At 35.8% G+C, this 19773-nt stretch overlaps 2 protein-coding genes across 9 annotated transcripts in view; one reads left to right on the top strand and one right to left on the bottom strand.

The window, feature by feature from the left end:
- LOC106871195 (histone-arginine methyltransferase CARM1) overlaps nucleotides 1-18356 on the bottom strand; it is an 84651-nt gene extending 66295 nt beyond the window's left edge. For all 8 annotated transcript variants that reach the window (XR_016244950.1, XR_016244951.1, XM_089365846.1 and 5 more), the window contains exon 1: nucleotides 18214-18356. Coding sequence is in view for 6 of the 8 variants with exons in the window: in XM_089365846.1 (XP_089221972.1) it covers nucleotides 18214-18346 (133 nt within the window). In the remaining 2 variants the exon portion in view is untranslated. The remainder of the gene's footprint in view (nucleotides 1-18213) is intronic.
- A 72-nt stretch (nucleotides 18357-18428) lies between these two features.
- The window catches only part of LOC106871196 (uncharacterized), a 38217-nt gene continuing 36872 nt past the window's right edge, over nucleotides 18429-19773 (top strand). Inside the window, exon 1 of the mRNA XM_014917541.3 lies at nucleotides 18429-18746. The gene's annotated coding sequence lies outside the window, so the exon portion shown is untranslated. The remainder of the gene's footprint in view (nucleotides 18747-19773) is intronic.

Raw genomic sequence — 19773 nt, 5'->3', positions numbered from 1 at the left:
AAGACTCCTCAACCCTAATCACGAGTCTTTTGTTATACAACATACAATATGACTAGAGAGGCAGACAGACAAAGAAGAGCCAACTTTGTCTTCAGTAAGATTTCATTAATAAACTGAGCTTTTATAAAATTTGTCCACAAATTATCAATTACAAATATTTATACAGTATGGTTTGCTCAATCCTTTTGATACCATGTTGCCTGAATCTACTTCTGGTTCTATGATATAAAATCTAGCCACTTTAAAAAACTTAACACAAAAAGTTCCATCATAGTTGTAATGTAAAAAGCTTTTGTTGAAGTTGTACTATTTACTGAACCCCTCAATCAAATCCATAAATTAAAATACACAAACAATACATTTTATTAAAAATATGGTCATAGAAAGATTAAAATGAGTGCATGAGGAACTCATTGCTTTTTTTTTTCTTTTTTGGTTCTAACTTACTGGGAGATCAATTAATTCAATCTTGAGAAGACCTATTCTAGTAGATAATATGATGGTACAGAAGGAAGTGGCTTGGAGAGATGTAAAACGGTTTTTAAAACAGTGCTTAGCTCTGGTTTAACTATATTAAGTAGTTGAAAGATTTAACCTCCACTTGGTATTTTACCACTATCTTGAGTTAACAATCACATATAATGTACTTATTGATAGTTAAATGAACTAAACAGTGTACAAGTTTACTACTCATTCAAGCACACAAAATACCTAAACTGGACATAAAACATTCAAGCAGGATAGTCAAATACCACATTTATCCAGATCATGAAAGATGTATTGCAGATTTATTTAAATGTAGTAGGAACAAGGGCCTAATTCTACTTTAAGCAATCCATGTAACCCCTCATAACTTTTTTAGTTTGGGGAATTTTCAGAAAATTTTTGCAAATTTATACTCTTCACACAAGAATTCATACAACTTTGAGGAAAAATAGAAAGATTCTTTTTTTTTTTTTTTGAATTTTTAAAAATCAAAGCTTCAAACAGTTTCATTTTTTATCTTAAATGCTAGCAATAGACCATTAAATTTGTTTATGGGGAGAAAGATATTGGAAAACATCAATACATCAGAGTGACAAAGAAATGAGGAGCGTATCAGGTGGTTGTGAGATGTGCTAAAGATAATAGTTAAATAGCCCTTAAATCACATGCAATTTTTTTTTTTTACATAATCATATAGATTCCTGTGTGTAAAACACAAATCTGTAAAAATTTTCTGAAAATTCCAACAGCTAAAAAGTTATAAGCGGTTATATGGGGTGCTTAAAGTAGAATTCCACCAGAACGAGTATTAAAATGTTAATAATGATAATTTCTTCTCAATGACATTCCTATACTTGACGGCATTAAAAGTTACATTAGTAGTTTGGCAACGAAAGCCTGAAAGAATAAATATCAGGCTTAAAAATAAAATAAAAAATGTACTGCTGTTGATCCATACAACTAAAATTCAAGGTGATGCCCCAGCATGGCCACTGTCTAATGACTGAAACAAGTAACAAAAAAATGAGAACACATTTTACTCCACAAAAAATCCATATTAGAACTGAAAATGTTAGGTTTTAGAAGCAAAATGAATTCAGTTGAAATAGTTGAAACTATTCCATAGTAATCATACAAGCCACAGAGGGAACACCTGTACACTCACTCAACCTCCTAGAAATATTAACCAAATCTCCTTGTATTCACAGCTCCACATTTAAGAAATGAAAGGCAACATTGAACAATGTAGTCCTGGATACAGAAAAAATTAAAGAGGTGTAATTTCATCTATGTCTTTGACCAATGGTGGCAAACCAGTTTTCATTATCATCATTTAACCCTTTAGCACTCATATTATTCTGTCATTGTTTTGAATTAATCATGCATAGTCTTATAGTTTTCAGATTTTTATAACTCTTACTCTTTTACTTGTTTCTGTCATTTGACTGCGGCCATGCTGGAGCACCGCCTTTAGTCGAGCAAATTGACCCCGGGACTTATTCTATCGGTCTCTTTTGCCAAACCGCTAAGTGACGGGGACATAAACACACCAGCATCGGTTGTCAAGCAATGCTAGGGGGACAAACACAGACACACAAACACACACACATATATACATATATACGACGGGCTTCTTCCAGTTTCCGTCTACCAAATCCACTCAAGGCTTTGGTCGGCCCGAGGCTATAGTAGAAGACACTTGCCGAAGGTGCCATGCAGTGGGACTGAACCCGGAACAATGTGGTTGGTAAGCAAGCTACTTACCACACAGCCACTCCTGCACCTATAAGGTAACTTAATTTTTACAATGATATTGTAGGTAGGTGTAAGGGTTCAATTTTGGTCAATGTGAACATAAAACAGGTAAAATATTTTGGCCGGATATGGCCGGTTTAAATGCTAAAGGAGTCATGATCACTTTTCTATGCTTGCATGAATCAAACAGAATTTGTTAAGGAAAAATTCCTACAACTATATGCCCTTCCTGTCACCCACCCTCACTTGTTTCCAAGCAAGTTAATATTTCCCATCATCATCATCATCATCATCGTTTAACGTCCGCTTTCCATGCTAGCATGGGTTGGACGATTTGACTGAGGACTGGTGAAACCGGATGGCAACACCAGGCTCCAGTCTGATTTGGCAGAGTTTCTACAGCTGGATGCCCTTCCTAACGCCAACCACTCAGAGAGTGTAATGGGTGCTTTTACGTGTCACCCGCACGAAAACGGCCACGCTCGAAATGGTGTCTTTTATGTGCCACCCGCACAAGCCAGTCCAGGGGCACTGGCAACGATCTCGCTCGAAAATCCTACAGGAGCCAGTCAGGCGGTACTGGCAACGGCCACGCTCAAAATGGTGCATCTCATGTGCCACCCGCACAAGAACCAGTCCAGGGGCACTGGCAGCGATCTTACTTGGCTTGCCGGGTCTTCTCACGCACAGCCCATTTCCAAAGGTCTCGGTCCGTAGTCATCGCCTGGGTGAGGCCCAATGTACGAAGGTCTTGCCTCACCACCTCAGCCCAGGTCTTCCTGGGCCTACCTCTTCCACGGGTTCCCTCAACTGTTAGGGTGTGGCACTTTTTCACGCAGCTATCCTCCTCCATTCTCACCACATGTCCATACCAGCGCAATTGTCTCTCTTGCACGCCACAACTGATGCTTCTAATGTTCAGCTTTTCTCTCAAGATACTTACACTCTGACGGGTATTCACATTGACATTACACATCCAACGGACCATACTGGCTTCATTCCTTGCGAGCTTACGTATGTCCTCAGCAGTTACAGCCCATGTTTCACTGCCATGTAGCATGGTTGTTCGTACGCATGCGTCATACAGTCTGCCTTTTACTCTGAGTGAGAGTCCCTTTGTCGCCAGCAGGGGTAAGAGCTCTCTAAACTTTGCCCAGGCTATTCTTATTCTAGCAGCTACACTTTCAGCGCACCCACCCCCACTACTAACTTGGTCGCCCAGATAGCGGAAGCTATCGACTACCTCTAGTTTTTCACCCTGGAATGAGATAGAAGTTGTTTCCTGTTTGTTTGCAGTCTTTATTGCACCTGAACATCTGCCACAAACAAAAACTAACTTGCTAGTTAACCTGCCTTTGATGTTGCTGCACCTCTTATGTGTCCATAGCTTGCACCGGGTACATCTTATAGAGTTACTACCTACTCCTTTTCTACATACTGAGCAGGGCCATCTACCTGAAGGGGTTTGTGTTTTATCTACCTTCCTACTTATTAGGATTTTGGTTTTAGCTAGGTTGACTCTAAGGCCCTTCAATTCTAGACCTTGCTTCCACACCTGAAACTTCTCCTCTAGTTCTGATAGTGACTCCGCAATTAGGGCAAGGTCATCAGCATAGAGGAGCTCCCAGGGGCAGCCTGTCTTGAACTCCTCTGTGATTGCCTGGAGGACTATGGTAAATAATAGGGGGCTGAGGACGGAACCTTGGTGGACCCCTACCTCTACCCGGAATTCATTGCTGTACTCATTTCCAACCCTCACCTTACTGGCAGCATCTCTGTACATGGCTCGCACAGCTCTCACTAACCATTCTTCTATCCCAAGTTTCCTCATTGACCACCAGATAAGGGATCGGGGGACCCTGTCAAAGGCTTTCTCCATGTCAACGAAAGCCAGGTACAGAGGTTTATCCTTAGCTAGGTATTTCTCCTGCAACTGTCTCACTAGAAATAAGGCATCAGTAGTGCTTTTACCTGGCACGAACCCAAACTGCATCTCATCTAAATTGATTCGCTCCCTAATTAGTTGGGCTATGACCCTCTCTGTAACTTTCATAACCTGATCTAACAGCTTGATGCCTCTGTAATTATTTGTATCTAAAGCGTCCCCTTTACCTTTGTAGCAGTTGACTATGATGCTGCTACACCAGTCATAGGGTATGACTCCTTCGTGTATCACCTGGTTCGTAATACGGGTGACTAGGCTATAGCCAACACTGCCAGATATTTTGAGCATCTCTGCAGTGATTCCTGATGGGCCGGGGGCTTTCCCGGTCTTCATACTCTTAATTGCTTTATCTACCCTGGTGCTATCAACTCGGATAGCTGGTCCCTCTATTGGGTCGACATAAGGCAGGCTCTCTTTCTCCCATTCATTCTCTTTATTAAGCAATCTATCGTAGTGGCATCTCCAGACCTCTTTCTTTGCATCCTCATTTAATGCAAGCGTACCATCATCCATGCGAACACATTTCTCTCCTACAACATCACTATTCTCTCTCCTACACTGTCTTGCAACACGAAATACCTCGAGTCTTTGGTCCTCACGGCGCAGAACATTGGCAAATCTTTCCTTATCTGCTTCCCCTCTGGCTAAATAAACCTGTCGCCTAGCCTCCCTTCTGGCACATTGGTACAATTCCCTGCTACCACCGTTCTTCCAGTCCTTCCAAGCCTGTTTCTTTTGTCTAATAGCCCTGTCTACCTCCTTGTTCCACCACCACGTTACTCTGGGTTGGGAGGGGACCTTACACCACCCACAAATCTGGTCGGTGGCTTTCAACAGGTTGTCCCTCAGAAATCTCCAATTGTCTTCCACGTTGTATGATGCTATATCCCCTTCTATTTCGTTAAATGCTTCAGACATATTTTCCACAGAAGACTGGAAATGAACATTGTATGAAGATATTGCTCATTTACAACTAAGACACGATGCCAAAAGATAAGGAAATACACAAACACTTTCATCATCATCATCATCGTTTAATGTCCGCTTTCCATGCTGGCATGGGTTGGACGATTTGACTGAGGACTGGTGAACCAGAAGGCTGCACCAGGCTCCAATCTGATCTAGCAGAGTTTCTACAGCTGACTGCCCTTCCTAATGCCAATCACTCCGAGAGTGTAGTGGGTGATTTTACGTGCCACTGGCACGAGGGCCAGTCACACAGTACTTATATATAAGCCCATTTTGTGTATCATACAAAATGGGCTTCTTTTAGTGTCCATATACCAAATAATCCATTCAAGGGTTAGCCTGGGGTATAGCAGTAAACACTTGTCAAAAGTGAGTGCAGTGGGCCTGAATCCCAAACCAGATGGTTGGGAAACAAGCTTCTTAACCACACAGCCCATGCCTGCACCCTTCTTGATTAATAAATGGTCTATATTACACTACACCACAAGATATTGTCCACGGTGCTGTGCAGTAGGATTGAACCCAAAAAACCACATGGTTGGGAACCAAACATCTAAACCATACAGCTATGCCAGCACCTTTCCTGATTGATAAATCATCTCTGTCACAGTACAACAGGATATCCTGTTATATAGACTCTCTAAGTAAATATTTAAATCAACAAAAACAACAGGTAGGGAAGCATGATACAGAATGGCCTGCTTGTCCAAAAAAAGGTGATAAGATTTATCATCATAGGAAAATGTAAAAAAATTTTTCTAAAAACAATCACTCAGCTTCTGTATTGCCTTCTCCTGTGTCATGAATAATTTGAGTTCAGCGTTGGAGAACACCAGATATTCTTAAAATAAAGCTATTTGAGTTATAAGGTTAGTAGGAAGATATTTCTACTAGACAAGAGCTGACATTTTGAAAGAATACACCTAAATAGTAAGAATAATAAATAACGGTAGAAGCATTGTATCGAGAGAGAGAGAGAGAGTAGATAGTACTCAAAGCATAACAAGCAAACACAAACACACATCATAAATAAGACAACTGATACACTGGAAAAAGTATAAACAGATAAAGAACTGAAAGCGTTATTTAAAAATGGAATATTTCCCGTTTGTTAACTATAAATTAAACATGCAAAATAGTTTAAAAACACAGAAATTAATACTTTTGCCACCATATTTCTGTTGAAAAACACTGCCTTTCATCATCATTATCGTCATCGTTTAACGTCCGCTTTCCATGCTAGCATGGGTTGGACGATTCGACTGAGGACTGGTGAAACCGGATGGCTGCACCAGGCTCCAATCTGATTTGGCAGAGTTTCTACAGCTTTTGTATCAAATAATTTTGAAAATAAAGAATTTAGTAAAATAACTCACAAGTTGATGTTTGTAACTTAAGTCAATATGAAATTTTGAAGGAAGGAATTTTTTGTTAACTTGTACCATAGAACAAAGGAGGATCTCATGTAGGTTAGTATCAAAAGGATTAACTCAGTTAATACCAACCCCAAATACTGCCAATGACTCCAGGATTCAAACTGCAGGTCTTTAATGGATTTACATTAAAAATCTTCCACCAAAATTTAATGTTAATTTATGTTCCAAACGCCAGCTTAATAAAGAAAGTTATTTTACTAAAATGTTTCGATAATTTTCGAAATTAACTGAAGCAAAGGCAGTGTACTTTTTAAAAAAATATGCTAATAAAATGGTTAACTTGCAGATGTGCTACTTCAAAGCCAATAACATTAAGCAAGAGTTAAGCATTTTTGTAGGCCTGTATATATGTGTGTGCGTGTGTGTAGCAGTTCAGCAAAAAAGACTAACAGAATAAGCACCAGACTTAAAAAAAAAAAGAATAAAAAGCACTGGCATCGATTCATTTGATTAAAATCCTTCAAGACATGGCCACAGTTTAATGACTGAAACAAGTAAAAGATAAAAGATGCGTGTATGTGTGTATATACACACACACATATGAAAGCAACTTATTCCCACCCAACCCAGACTGGAGAAACAAAAAAAACAAAAAAACAAGCACAAGCTGACCCCCTGGACTTCACTAGCCCTGACACAAGGAGTCCATGACCCCCTCAGTTAATGGCCTTTATAGATATATACTATAGTTATAGACATTCATCATATTGACATTAAACACTATAGAAACATCAACCAAGAATAAAGAAATTATTAAAATAAACTAAAAATTAGAAAACCTCTAATACTGATATTTTTAAAATGTTATTCTGAAGTAAGTCTCCTTATATGGATTCTTATTAGTCTTCTGAATTTAGAAGAGCTATGAACACTAGATGTCCTTAAAATACAGTTCTTTGAAAACTCACATTAATGCTACAAGAGTAGTAAAGAGATATTTCCACTACACAACTGCTAACATTTGCAAAGACATACTTAACTCATAAGAATGATTATATAAAATGGCTGTAGTATGTTGTAAGATTTTGTATTAAATCTACTAAAAGTATAATTAGCAAACATTAAAGTGTGTGTATATAAGAATTACAATGTGGAAAACAAATTAGCCATTCAAGAATGTGCAAAAGCTGTTAACTTGAGCATTTATTATTTGGTGTTCAAATTTTTGTCACACTGACTGTAAGCTGGTCACTAACACAGTTCTACAATCAAATAAATGTCACACATTTCAGTAAAGTTAACAGTTTTCGGGTTTTTGAATGGCTAGTGTATCTTCGATACTGTAATTGTTTTAGTTTGAACACACAGTCTCAGATCAAATCACTTACCTGACAGTTACATCTTTTAAAATAAAAGGACTAAACTTCTCCCTGATTTCTCTTTGTGGGGGAAGATGGGATCTCTTTTGTTGCATTTTGTATTTTAGAGGAAAATCAATTGATTTTAAAAGGTATTAAAACCAATTAAAGACTAAAAAAAAAGTTTAAGCTAAATAACAGCAACTCTAATAATCAAGTAAGCAGAATTTTGATCTCTATAGTGGTCACTTGATCTGCTAGAAATAGCATCCGAAGTAGAAGGACACAATGAATAATGTGCTCTAGAAAAAGAAGGGAAAGTCTTTGATAACAGGTCTACTAATTCAGTACAGACCTGGAGATAAATAGCAACTGAAGTTCAAGACCATTTCTGAGGCTTGTGAATTGTCTAATGGTAATAAATGAATTCCAAATTGAATATACATGGCTATTTCAGAACTTCTGATGTAGACTCAATAATTGTTGTTTAGGTTATGCAGGCCTTAAAATCAAAGGCATTCCTGACTTTTCTGTCTTCTAGACATGATGCATCCAGGACAATATTTATCTATGTCCTTCCATTATGTGAGTAAAGTTTGATGTGAGGAACATAAATCAAGCAACCACAGAGTTCTCTCAATAGATTTATCATCATTTTTCAAGAACTATTTTTCTATGTTTGCAAGAGTTGGATGGAGTTTATGGAAGCAGATTTTGTAGGATCAGATACAACCTATACTTGTTTCCTGTCACCAACCCTTACCTGTTTCTAAGCAGGATAATATTTCCATGTGACATGTTTTCACAGAATATTGGAAATGATCGACATTCATTTACAATAATCAGGCATGTATCAAGACTGGGAGACACGAATACTAACACACCCACACAACAGCCTTCTTTCAGGTTCCATCTACCAAATCCACTCTCAAAACTTTGGTAAACCAGGGTTTATAGAAGAAAACAATGCTCTCAAGGCACCCTGCAGAACTAAACTCAAAACCATGTCATTGTGAGAGATGCAGCACTTGAAATTAAATTAAAAGGGAACAAGACTAACTCTAGATAATTTCAACTGTAAACACCAAGTAGTATGCCATCTAATTTATTATATATATAGAAAAGTAGTTTACATCTGACTAATAACAGTGAGAGCAACTAATTAAATGCATATTAAATTTAGTAACATTTCAAACAGACTAATAATTAGTTAAACACACTATAACAATAAAAAGTATGTTTTGTCCATATACTGCAGCAAAGATCACAGTTCTTAACTAGTTAGCTATTCCGTAACTCAACCTCTTGGCAGGAGTGACTAGTTCAGACTAAACTGAAAGTAATTCAGACATATAGCGGTTAAAAGTTAATTAACATATACTTCACACAAGTGGAAACTTATTGTAAGAAATAAAAAAACGAGAACTGTTCATATATTATGACCAAGTGATGAAAATAAAGTTTGAGAAGTGACAAACAGTAGATTATGCTTGTGTCCTTTTATGGAATAGAGGATCTCAAAACACAAAACTATAAACAATAGCATATAAATATTGGGTTGAAAACCCCTTTTGGAAGGAATAAAAAAGGCTATCCATCAACATATATGTACGTACATGTGTATGTATATATATGTGCGTGTGTGTGTATGTGTATATATATATATATATATATATATATATATATATATGGATGTACTTGTCTGTATGAATATATGTGTGTATCATGCAGAGAACTTTAATTAAAATTAACGCTAGAACAGGAGAAATCTATCTAAAATTGATTAAAACTCTGTAATGTAATTAATAATCAAAATCAACAACAATAATCAGAAGCAATTTCGAAATATAAGTCTAAATCAGTTATGATCATGGCATGCTCTGCTTCCTGATTAGTTTCTACTGCTAATTTAATCTACCTAAATTTATTTAGCTCAAAGAAAGGTTAGCTCTGGCAATATATGAATTAACAGAATAGAGTGACAGAGTTAAGGAGAATACCTAGTTCACAAAATTATGAATTCCAATTGATTGGAATTCTGTGGTGCACTTCATACAACATATGTTGCTTGGTATATCTAATGTATATATATATACACACACACATATATACATACATTGAAACCATAATCATTTCAACACCTGACACGCTGTCCACCTGTTCAGGCAACGTCAATTTGATGGAGGGAGAGAGTAAACTATAAAGAGATCATTTGTGCAAGTCATTCGGCAAAAAAGTTGAACACTCATACGTTGACTTCAATGGGGGAGTCCATCATATGTGTGTGTGTGTGTGTGTATACCTTGCTTTATGAGACTTCAGGTTTATGAATTTTATTTTATCATAAATTTTTCAAATACAAGATGCAAATTTTGAAAAAAAGTGCAAAAGTTTCCACTCTCATAAATGCTTCTGCATGTTACCAAGAAATTTATAGAGAGATAAAGAAAGCTTCTAAGCAAACATATAGATTTGTTTTTTAAAAAAACAATCTACAAACCCATCTATGAGTGCTTTTGAATTGGTGATTGCATCCACAAGTGATGGTGTCTGCAAGCCTAGTGCAAGTGCAAGTGATTCAGAAAACGATTATGATAATATTTCTTATAAATGATTTTGACATTCTTTTAATTTACATAAAATATTCTTTACATACTTATAGTATGGTTACACACCTGAAACTCCTTTCAGCTTAGGACAAATATAATGACAACAATAATTTGCAGATGGAAATTTATGCATTAATAAAGCCTATGAATTTCCATCTGCAAGTTATTATATATATATATATATATATATATATATATATATTGGTGGAGAACTTATTCAAAGAATAAGTTCTCCACCAATAATGGTGCTTTCATACCGATGGGCTTGATAAAAATTATTAATTATTAATTGATTTATTAATTAATAAATTGATAATCCTTTACCCTTTTAATTTATATATATATATATATATATATATATATATATATACACACACACACATACACATATGCTTATATGTATGTATATATATTCTACAATAGTTGGCATTAAAATGAAATGGAAAGCACTAAACAGCTGGCCACTCAGTTTTTACCAATCAGAGAAATGTTTTTAGTTAATCTTAAACAAAGAAAGGATTTGTGAAGCATGTAGATTAGTATCATAAAAAAAGTAGAACAATTCTGACATAATAAAATACATGTTTTTAGTACACAATCTATACTTCAGTGTGTGCATTTATCAGTTGGCTGCACACAACTACCACAGCAAAATAAAGCAGTAATTGTGATCAAATTGGGTGTAGTTGCTTATTCATCTACACCCAATTTTGTTTGATGACCAGGCTACCCAATACAGTACTTTGTAAAAGGTCTTTTCCAGTTTAACAAACGCTAGGTACTGTAGCTTAGTATTAGTACAAACTTCTGTTAAGTGCCTCACTAACAAGAAGGCATTTAGTGATTCTCTACCAAATTAGCAATGCTATACACTTCTTACTACCCCTTTCATAATCTATCCATTTGAGACTCCTGTAGTTGCTCCTTTCTAGAGCATCTCCTTTGTTTTTGTAGCAGGTTACAATGTTGCTACTATAACAGTCATTAGGAATATCCAGCTTTCTGTGTTATTACTTGGTGAACCTTAATGTAGTTCCTTGGCCTATTAATAATTGTTTCTATTATAGGCACAAGGCCTGAAATTTCGGGGAGGGGAATAATCAATCAATCAATCAATCAACCCCCGAAAGGATGAAAAGCAAAGTCAACCTTGGCGGAATTTGAACTCAGAATGTAGCAGCAGACGAAATACCGCTAAATATTTCACCTAGCATGATAATGATTCTGCCAGCTTACTGCCTTTGGCCTGATAATAATAGCAGCCTAAGAGCCCTTTCAATAATGTCTGTTAAACTCAAAAGGTCTACCTTGAATAGCCATACATTTTCTTCATTCAGCAATCTCATAGTAATAGCATTTCCAGAATGTGATGATTGGGCATTGCCTTTGGACGCTGATGGCAAGACTAACTGGACATTCAATCTATTTTGATGCTGGAGGTAAACACATCTATACAAACATAACTAAATGCTCACACACATAAACAGGGAGAGAATGAGAGAAACATTAAAACTGATATCAAATACTTCAGAGTCAAATCAGCTGGGCTTAAATATCTCACACCTTGGAATTTCTAAGCCACTTTCTTTGCAGCATCAGTGCTTTCCTCTTTGCTAGATAATAACTTAGTGTCTAGCAGCCAGGTGTCATCCCTTATCCCTATCCTTTTCAAGTGTGCTTCTAGGCTTTTATGGCTCTATCTATCCATTACCATGCCACTTTCCATCTGGTTGGAATTGCCATCTTACAGATCAGATGAGCAAGTTGCATCATAAAAAATTTCCCCAGTTTTCTCTATTTTTTTTCTTCGTCCTTTTCTAATAATTTAGTTCTCTATCTGGGTGTCAACTCACCACGATATTGAGGAATTATCCTCAAATATTAATTAAAAGATAAAAAAAGAAATGAAACAAATTTCAGATTTAAGGAAGATAAGTAAATGAATGAATGACCAGAAATGCCTTTTTATTACCATTTTAAAATTTATTTCTGTTTTCATAATGTAAAGCAAAAATACTTTATATCATGAGTGATGTTTTCTTTTTAATATAGGTCTGGGAAAAGCTGCTGAGATCTTATATAAAAAGTCCAGGAATTTTTGAAATTCGCAACATCTTTTGTTTCTTATTAATTCTACTTGCGTTCAATAAAGTTGGAGAAGTAATTCTGTTGCAAATGTCTTTGAATCATATTAATCTGAACCATTGTCTAGGTTTGTCTAAAAGTTATATAACCTCAATTTAAGATAGCAAAGCATTTACTTAGGAAATATAAAACCATCCAAACTTTACATGGGTAAAAAGATGCTCAATTTTTTAATGCTTCTAATTACATTCTATCACTCATAATAAATAAGATCACGGTAAGTTTTGAGAAACAAGAACATGCTATAAAGACAATGACTGGAAACTACAAGAGTAGAGATGATATCAAACTGATTGACAAAAGCAAAAAATGCCATGATGATAATCAATTGTACTACATTTATATGTAAATACCTGGTAATTATTTATTACTATTGACTTTTAAGTGACACAACTGAGAGTAGGGAAACTATCCAATTAAAAATATATTTTATAACAATATATAAAAAAAATTCTAATATCTGAGAGTAATAACAATGTATATACTTTTTTGTTAATCACCAGGGTCTGGTTGAAAAAAGAAAAACAGTGATAAATGAATCAGCTCCATGCACTTTGTAAATGGAAAAGATTGTAGAATCACTGCTACCAAACTCACAGCCCACAGCAGTGAAGCTTCCACTGTCACATATTTTCTGGATAATCTTTACCTTTTCCTGTAGACAGTCACCCATCTACATCATCATCATTTACTAGACTCAAGCTCCTTTGCATTTTTTCTGTTCACTGGTCTCCTGTTGGTGGTTACAAATACATAACTTTGTATTTTAAAAAAATATGCAACCTCACAGCACAGTAATGTAAACACAAGCAACAGCACATTCTGGATAAGTGAGCATTGTGGGTGGTCACTGGGGCATATTTTTGAGATAGAAGCAGAATCTTTGACTGATCACTGACTCATAGCTCAATCCATAAGCGTAACATGGTTCACAACTGAGCATACCAATTATGCAGATCCATGATTAGATGATAAAACAAGGCTACAAATACTATAATGCTCATAATCTTCAACTTTTGTTTTCTATTCTTGCAGTAAAATAACAAATGTGACTCTTACTCTAAAAGTGTTAAGTTCAGACACACAAACAGAATCTTTTTAACTTGATTCTACATTTATTAAGTTAATTAGCACCGTAGTACAAATGACAATCTCCCCAGTAAACTGGATCTTTGAATCCCATCCATACTCTCAGCTATATTCAATTCCCAGTCACAGCAGTTTCACTCACTCCACAGAAATGCATGAACTTCTGTTATTCACTGAAGTCAATAAAACTGCTCGCCTATTTGATAAGCAAAACGAAAATTGAGTACATATTTATTTATAGCATTTTTTCTTATTAAGTATTTCATATTTGTAGTATCACCAAGCCTTGCCTCCCATCACACTCTTTTGCCTGATGTTCTCATATTAAACAACCTTGCGCACATTTGTAGAATGTTATAAAACCATTAAATTCAGTTTGTAGTGCATGCACACACACACACATATACACACATGTGGCATGGGTCCTTAACTCCTTGACAGAATCACAAAGCCACAATCATGACAGAGATCTAACCACAGTTAATGTCTTCTGAGAGAGAAAAAAGAAAAAAATCAAATAAAGAAAGAGCTTGAGAAAAGCTGATCCCCAGTACAGCTCTGGATGAGAAGCAAAGTTAACCTTGGCAGGAATTAAACTCAGAATGCACTCTGCACTCTGAGCTTAAATCCTATCAAGGTCAACTTTGGTTAGATTGATTGCTTTGCAATAATCATTCCAGCCCACCAGTCAAGCAATCTATCCAATACACTAACAACTCTGCCAAATGATTTTATATATATCATCATCATTTAATGTCCACCCTCCATGCTGGCATGGGTGGGATGGATATATATATATATATATATATATATATACATTTATATTTATATAAGGGCATTACTACAGAATAATGCCACACACTAGACTTCCTAAATAAACACATTTAGTACCAAATGCGAGGAAAGCAACCAACTTTCTTTTAAATAACTCAACTATGTATCGACCGATTTCACGATTACTAGAATGAATCTAATTTTCGTTCATCAGCATAGTATAATTCGGTCGATACATAGTTGAGTTATTTAAAAGAAAGTTGGTTTTCTTCTGTTGGTTGCTTTCCTCGCATTCGGTACCAAAATGTGTTTATTTGGGAAGTCTAGTGTGTGGCATTATTCTGTAGAAATGCCCTTATATAAATATAAACGAATAATTATATTCTTGGGAATAGAAATTTCCCTTATGAATTTTTTTACACACTGGCTTCCTGATAAAATTCTTGTAAAATATTTTTATCCTTTTTTGAATTTATATATATATGTATATATATATATACATATATATACATGGTCAGGGATGCATGCAAAATGTGTATTTACAACTGCACTACTCCAAAAATTGCTGAGCTACAAGCAATAAGATTCTCATTTTCCACTGAAACAGAAACATCAGTTAGCTTTGTGTGGAATAAATGATCCCTTCCTTGAAAAAGAGCCAAGGGTATCCGGCTGTAAAAACAATGTATAATCTATTCATCTAACCTATACAAGGATGGAAAAAAAACACACGTAAAAATATATATAATCATCATCATCTTGATGTCCACTTTTCCATACTTGCATGGGTTGAATGGAATTTGCTGAGGCAGATTTTCTACAGCCAAAGGCCCTTCCTGTTGCCAACCCTCACCTGTTTTCCCATGACAAGACATGTTTTCACTGAATGTAAAAGCAAAGAGACAGACATACAAACACACACACGTATGTGCGGTGGGCTTCTTTCAGTTCCCGTTTACCAAATCCACTCACAAGGATTTGGAAAACCCAGGGTGTAGTAGAAGACACTTAACCAATGTACCAGGCATTGGGATTGATCCCAAAACTATATGGTTGGGAAGCCAACTTCTTACCACAAAGGTAAATCTGTGTGCGTGTGTGTTTTTACCACCTGTATTCAGGTTTGCTCACAATTTTTGTTCATACAAATATTGTGTAGTGTATTTTTTCTTTCTTTCTATTTCTGCTTTACATATTTTTTGTTGTGTTGCTGGCTATTATTACAATTTTAAGTTTATAAGCTATTCAAATAATTCTAAACACTTGCCTAGCATATTTTTTCACCTGGATTTTGATGTATGTATAAAAATTATTTCCATCTCAAAAATGTCATTTATGTGAAGAGTGCAACAACAATGAGGAACACATGCCTGTCCCCCACCACTCTCGCTTTGTATATATGCGTATCTGTTCTCTAGTTCATTATCAAAATATCTCGCTTTTATAAAGCTATTTCCTAACAATAAGTCTTTTTATAATATCGACATTTCTTGTTAGTTAAGTCTCTAACACCCTCTGGAACTATATAAAGCGTAATGTTACCGCTTCCACCTTATGTAAAAAAAAAAAAAAATTTTCAACAGCAAGGTAAGTTCCTCTAACCCAGTGCAAACATGGACGAGGTTTCACTCCTAGTTCTCTTACGTTCAAATCTCACCTCGGTCATTCTCTCATTTCCATCACTCGAGTGATAAAAATACAAATGTCATGAGTCGATTGAATCGATATTTTATCATCCTTACAGAAATCCTCTTGAGCCTGCTCCGTCAAAATAAATCCGCGTTGTTTAGGTAGATTTGGAGCAGAAGACAAAAAGTCTGAAAAAGATATCTTTCATGAAACCAAATAGGTCACTTGGGGATTTGGAGGCCAAATCAAATTTATGTCGACTTGACCTTTCGTCACTCCAGAGTCGATAAAATAAATACAAGCCATGCATAGGAAATGCATAGATTGACAAAACCCAAACCTGCACGCTAAAAACGTTCTCGTACCTATTTAACATGTAAAAAAAAAAAAAAAATCAATATTAATAATATTCTAAATGCTCGAATCCGGCGGTGGTCGATTCCGCCTTTCATCCCTCCAGATTCGATAAAATAAGTTCCAGCCAATTACTGAGGTCGATAAAATATGTGGCCTTGTGCTTAAGTTCGAAATCAATATTATTCGTAAGAGCTTGCAGAGTTCGCGAGACGGTTTCGATTCACAATCGCTGCTTTCGTTTCCCCTTACATCAACAATGCTGTCACAAGGAAATGCATGAAACCCCTTACAATTCTATTCGCTAGTCGAACAGGGGGGGGGGACTAGAATTAAATGATTACGAACATTTTCACTTCTAATTAAATCTCCAGTTATATATTTAATAAAATATAAAAAGCCTGCAATAATCTTTGATGATGAAAGATCTAAAGAAGTGGTGGGGGAAGAAACTAATCGGAAAGCAAAAAGAAAAAGATAAATCTGGCGGAGGGGAGTGAGGGGGGTACAAGGGCGAAAGTGAACAAGAGATGTGCTAGTTCAAGACCGACAAAGCACTTTTAGAAAAATCATCAATACTATTATTTTTCTTTGTTGTGACCAACCATTCCCGATGCTCTCCTACTTTATCAATATGTAATTCCAAAATAGTCAGGCAGTTGGTCTCAATTGTCGCTAAGTAAACACCAAAGAAAGAACAATGAAGAATTGGTTTTCTGCTGCCATTGCAGCATTTAATGAATAAAGCGGCTGACATATATATATATATATACACACACACACACACACACACATCCTAGTGTATCTGTCAATGGACGTAATACAGCAAATACTCTAGTATTTTTTTTTTATTTACACCAAGTTTTTATTTATTTATTTTTTTAAAAGTATATATGACAAATCAAACCCTGTAAATATATAACATAAACACGAAATTAAAGCGTTAAAAATAATTTAACGAAACTAAGAAAATAGGAACGACGCTTATACAAAAAATACAAATTTACGGGAGGAAGTCTTTCCTACTCCCCTTATTAATATAGAAATAATGATGATGAACCGTATAATTTAAATACATCATCACAAGGTAAATTATTGTTAATTTCTATCATGATTATTATTGCTACTACTACTACTACTACTACTACTACTATCATTAAATATGAAAGCATGTAAATAATAGCAATTTTGCTATTTTTATTTGCTAGTCCCTTAGCAAAAATGTTTTTTAGATGCTTGAGGAATGAGATCTGGCAGATGAGAAAATTAAACATAAATGCGGATAGCGAGAAAAGAAAAATAAGAGAAAAATGTACGGAAGTAACAACGACTGGAGTTTAGACGAAGATATAAGGAATTGTTCGAGAGAATGTCCCACGAAATACTCAAGGATAAGTGCGGATGCAAGCATTATATTTATAGACTTGAAGAGTATATGCGTGTGTGGTATATAAATTTAAGTGCGAAGATGTGTGGTATAACAACATGAATTGATAGTATGTGTAAAAAAATTGGGAATGTTGTGTTCGAGAGTGCGTACTATAATATGCGTGTGTGCGTAAAAGAGTTACAAACGTGTGATACAAGTGTGTGTGTGTGTGTGTATGTATGTATGTGCCAGAGGCTTTGTTTATTACCAGACATTTTGGGCTTTTACTACAAGTTGAAAAAGAAACTGGACATTAGAGATATATAAAACGAAGACGCAATTCCGTCAGACTTACCGCAATAAATGTTGACAGTAACCTGGTTCTGTTCCTTAATAATTTCAATTCTATGTGGTGCTTTATCAGAGTGATCAAAATAACCGCTTTCCTTGTAAATAGCTATATGCACGTTGTCAAACACTGCCGCCATGTTGTTCTACGGCCAGAAAGAGGCTACAATTCCAGTAGTAGCGACAAGAAACGTGTATTTCCGGATTGCACCGGAAAAGGCCGAAACACTAGAATTGCGCGCTCGCAGGCACGTGATGTTAATGTGGGGCGGGAAGTAATGTTAATGTGTTTGCATATTTTCTGCACGAATTATTGATTACTATTGGTGAGCTCTGCACGACCTATTCTTAAAGGGAATATTTATGTAGTGAATCGATTTACAGAATATTACTGGTATTTATTTTATGAATTATGGAGAGAGGAAAATCTAAGTTGACTCACAGTAATAAGTGAATTCAGAACGTTGATGAGTCGGGACTCATCAGGAATTGAACTCAGAACAGAGAAACGAAACTAAATCTTGCAAAACGCTTAATTCGGTACTATCGAACTTCTACCTTTTCTTTGGTCTTTTCCCTTGTAAACTATTGATTGTTTCCAGTATTGAATGATTTTATTTTTGAAAGACAATGACATCAGATTTATAGGATAAGGGAAGTGGAGTAGTGTGATGTTTATGTCTTTCTTAATAGCATTTACAACATAATTGGATTTAACCAGAACTGAACCAAGAACGTAGACTAAATTGGAAACCAGTAAGAATTGAACTCAAAGCCTTAAACTGAGAACTTGTTAATTTGTTTATTATTGATTTCTGAAGTTGGTTTGCAGCCACACATATTGGGGGAAGGATATAATCAAATTTGTTGACCTCCAATATTTGACTGGTGCTTTAATCATTCCTTGAAGAGTGACAAAGTTGACCTCAATGAGATTCTCAATATTTATCAAATATCAATTTCTGACAAAGCAGAAGACCTCACATTAAGAGGAGTAATGAGATTCTAAAAAAATCCATAATCTTCTCAATGACATAAGAAATGTGAAAAAACTCTTTAGTGGGGTTGAAACTAAATCACTTACTCAATCCAACTCTGAAATAGCATTCAAATCATGCTATATCATCTTAAAGAATCAAAGACATGGATAATGTAGTCTTAGATACACTATGTCCGAAAAACAGAATGGCTGCAACATGGGCAGAGCTGAAGCTAAACAACCACATTCTTAAAGTGCTCTTTGATAAGGCATGATTGTGTGGTTAAGAAGCTTACTTTGCTACTACATGGCACTGGGTTCAGTCCCACTGTGTGGCACCTTGGACAAATGTCTTCTACTAAAGCCCTGTGCTGACCAATGTCTTGTGAGTAAGTTTGGTCAGCCCATGGTTGGTAGATGGAAACTGTGTGGAAGCCCGTCAAATATATATGCGTTTATATTTGTCACCCCACCCACATCATTGCTTGATAATTGGAATTGTTTGTTTCTGTCCTCATAACTTAGTGGTTAGGCATAAGATACCAACCAAAAAGTACCAGATTTAAAAAAACAAATTTTGGGGTCAAT

The sequence above is a fragment of the Octopus bimaculoides genome, chromosome 18, assembly GCF_046866305.1.
Source record: "Octopus bimaculoides isolate indiv1 chromosome 18, ASM4686630v1, whole genome shotgun sequence".
NCBI lineage: Eukaryota > Metazoa > Mollusca > Cephalopoda > Octopoda > Octopodidae > Octopus > Octopus bimaculoides.
The sequence above is the reverse complement of the archived record's forward strand: the minus strand, read 5'-3'. Positions and strand labels throughout refer to the sequence as shown.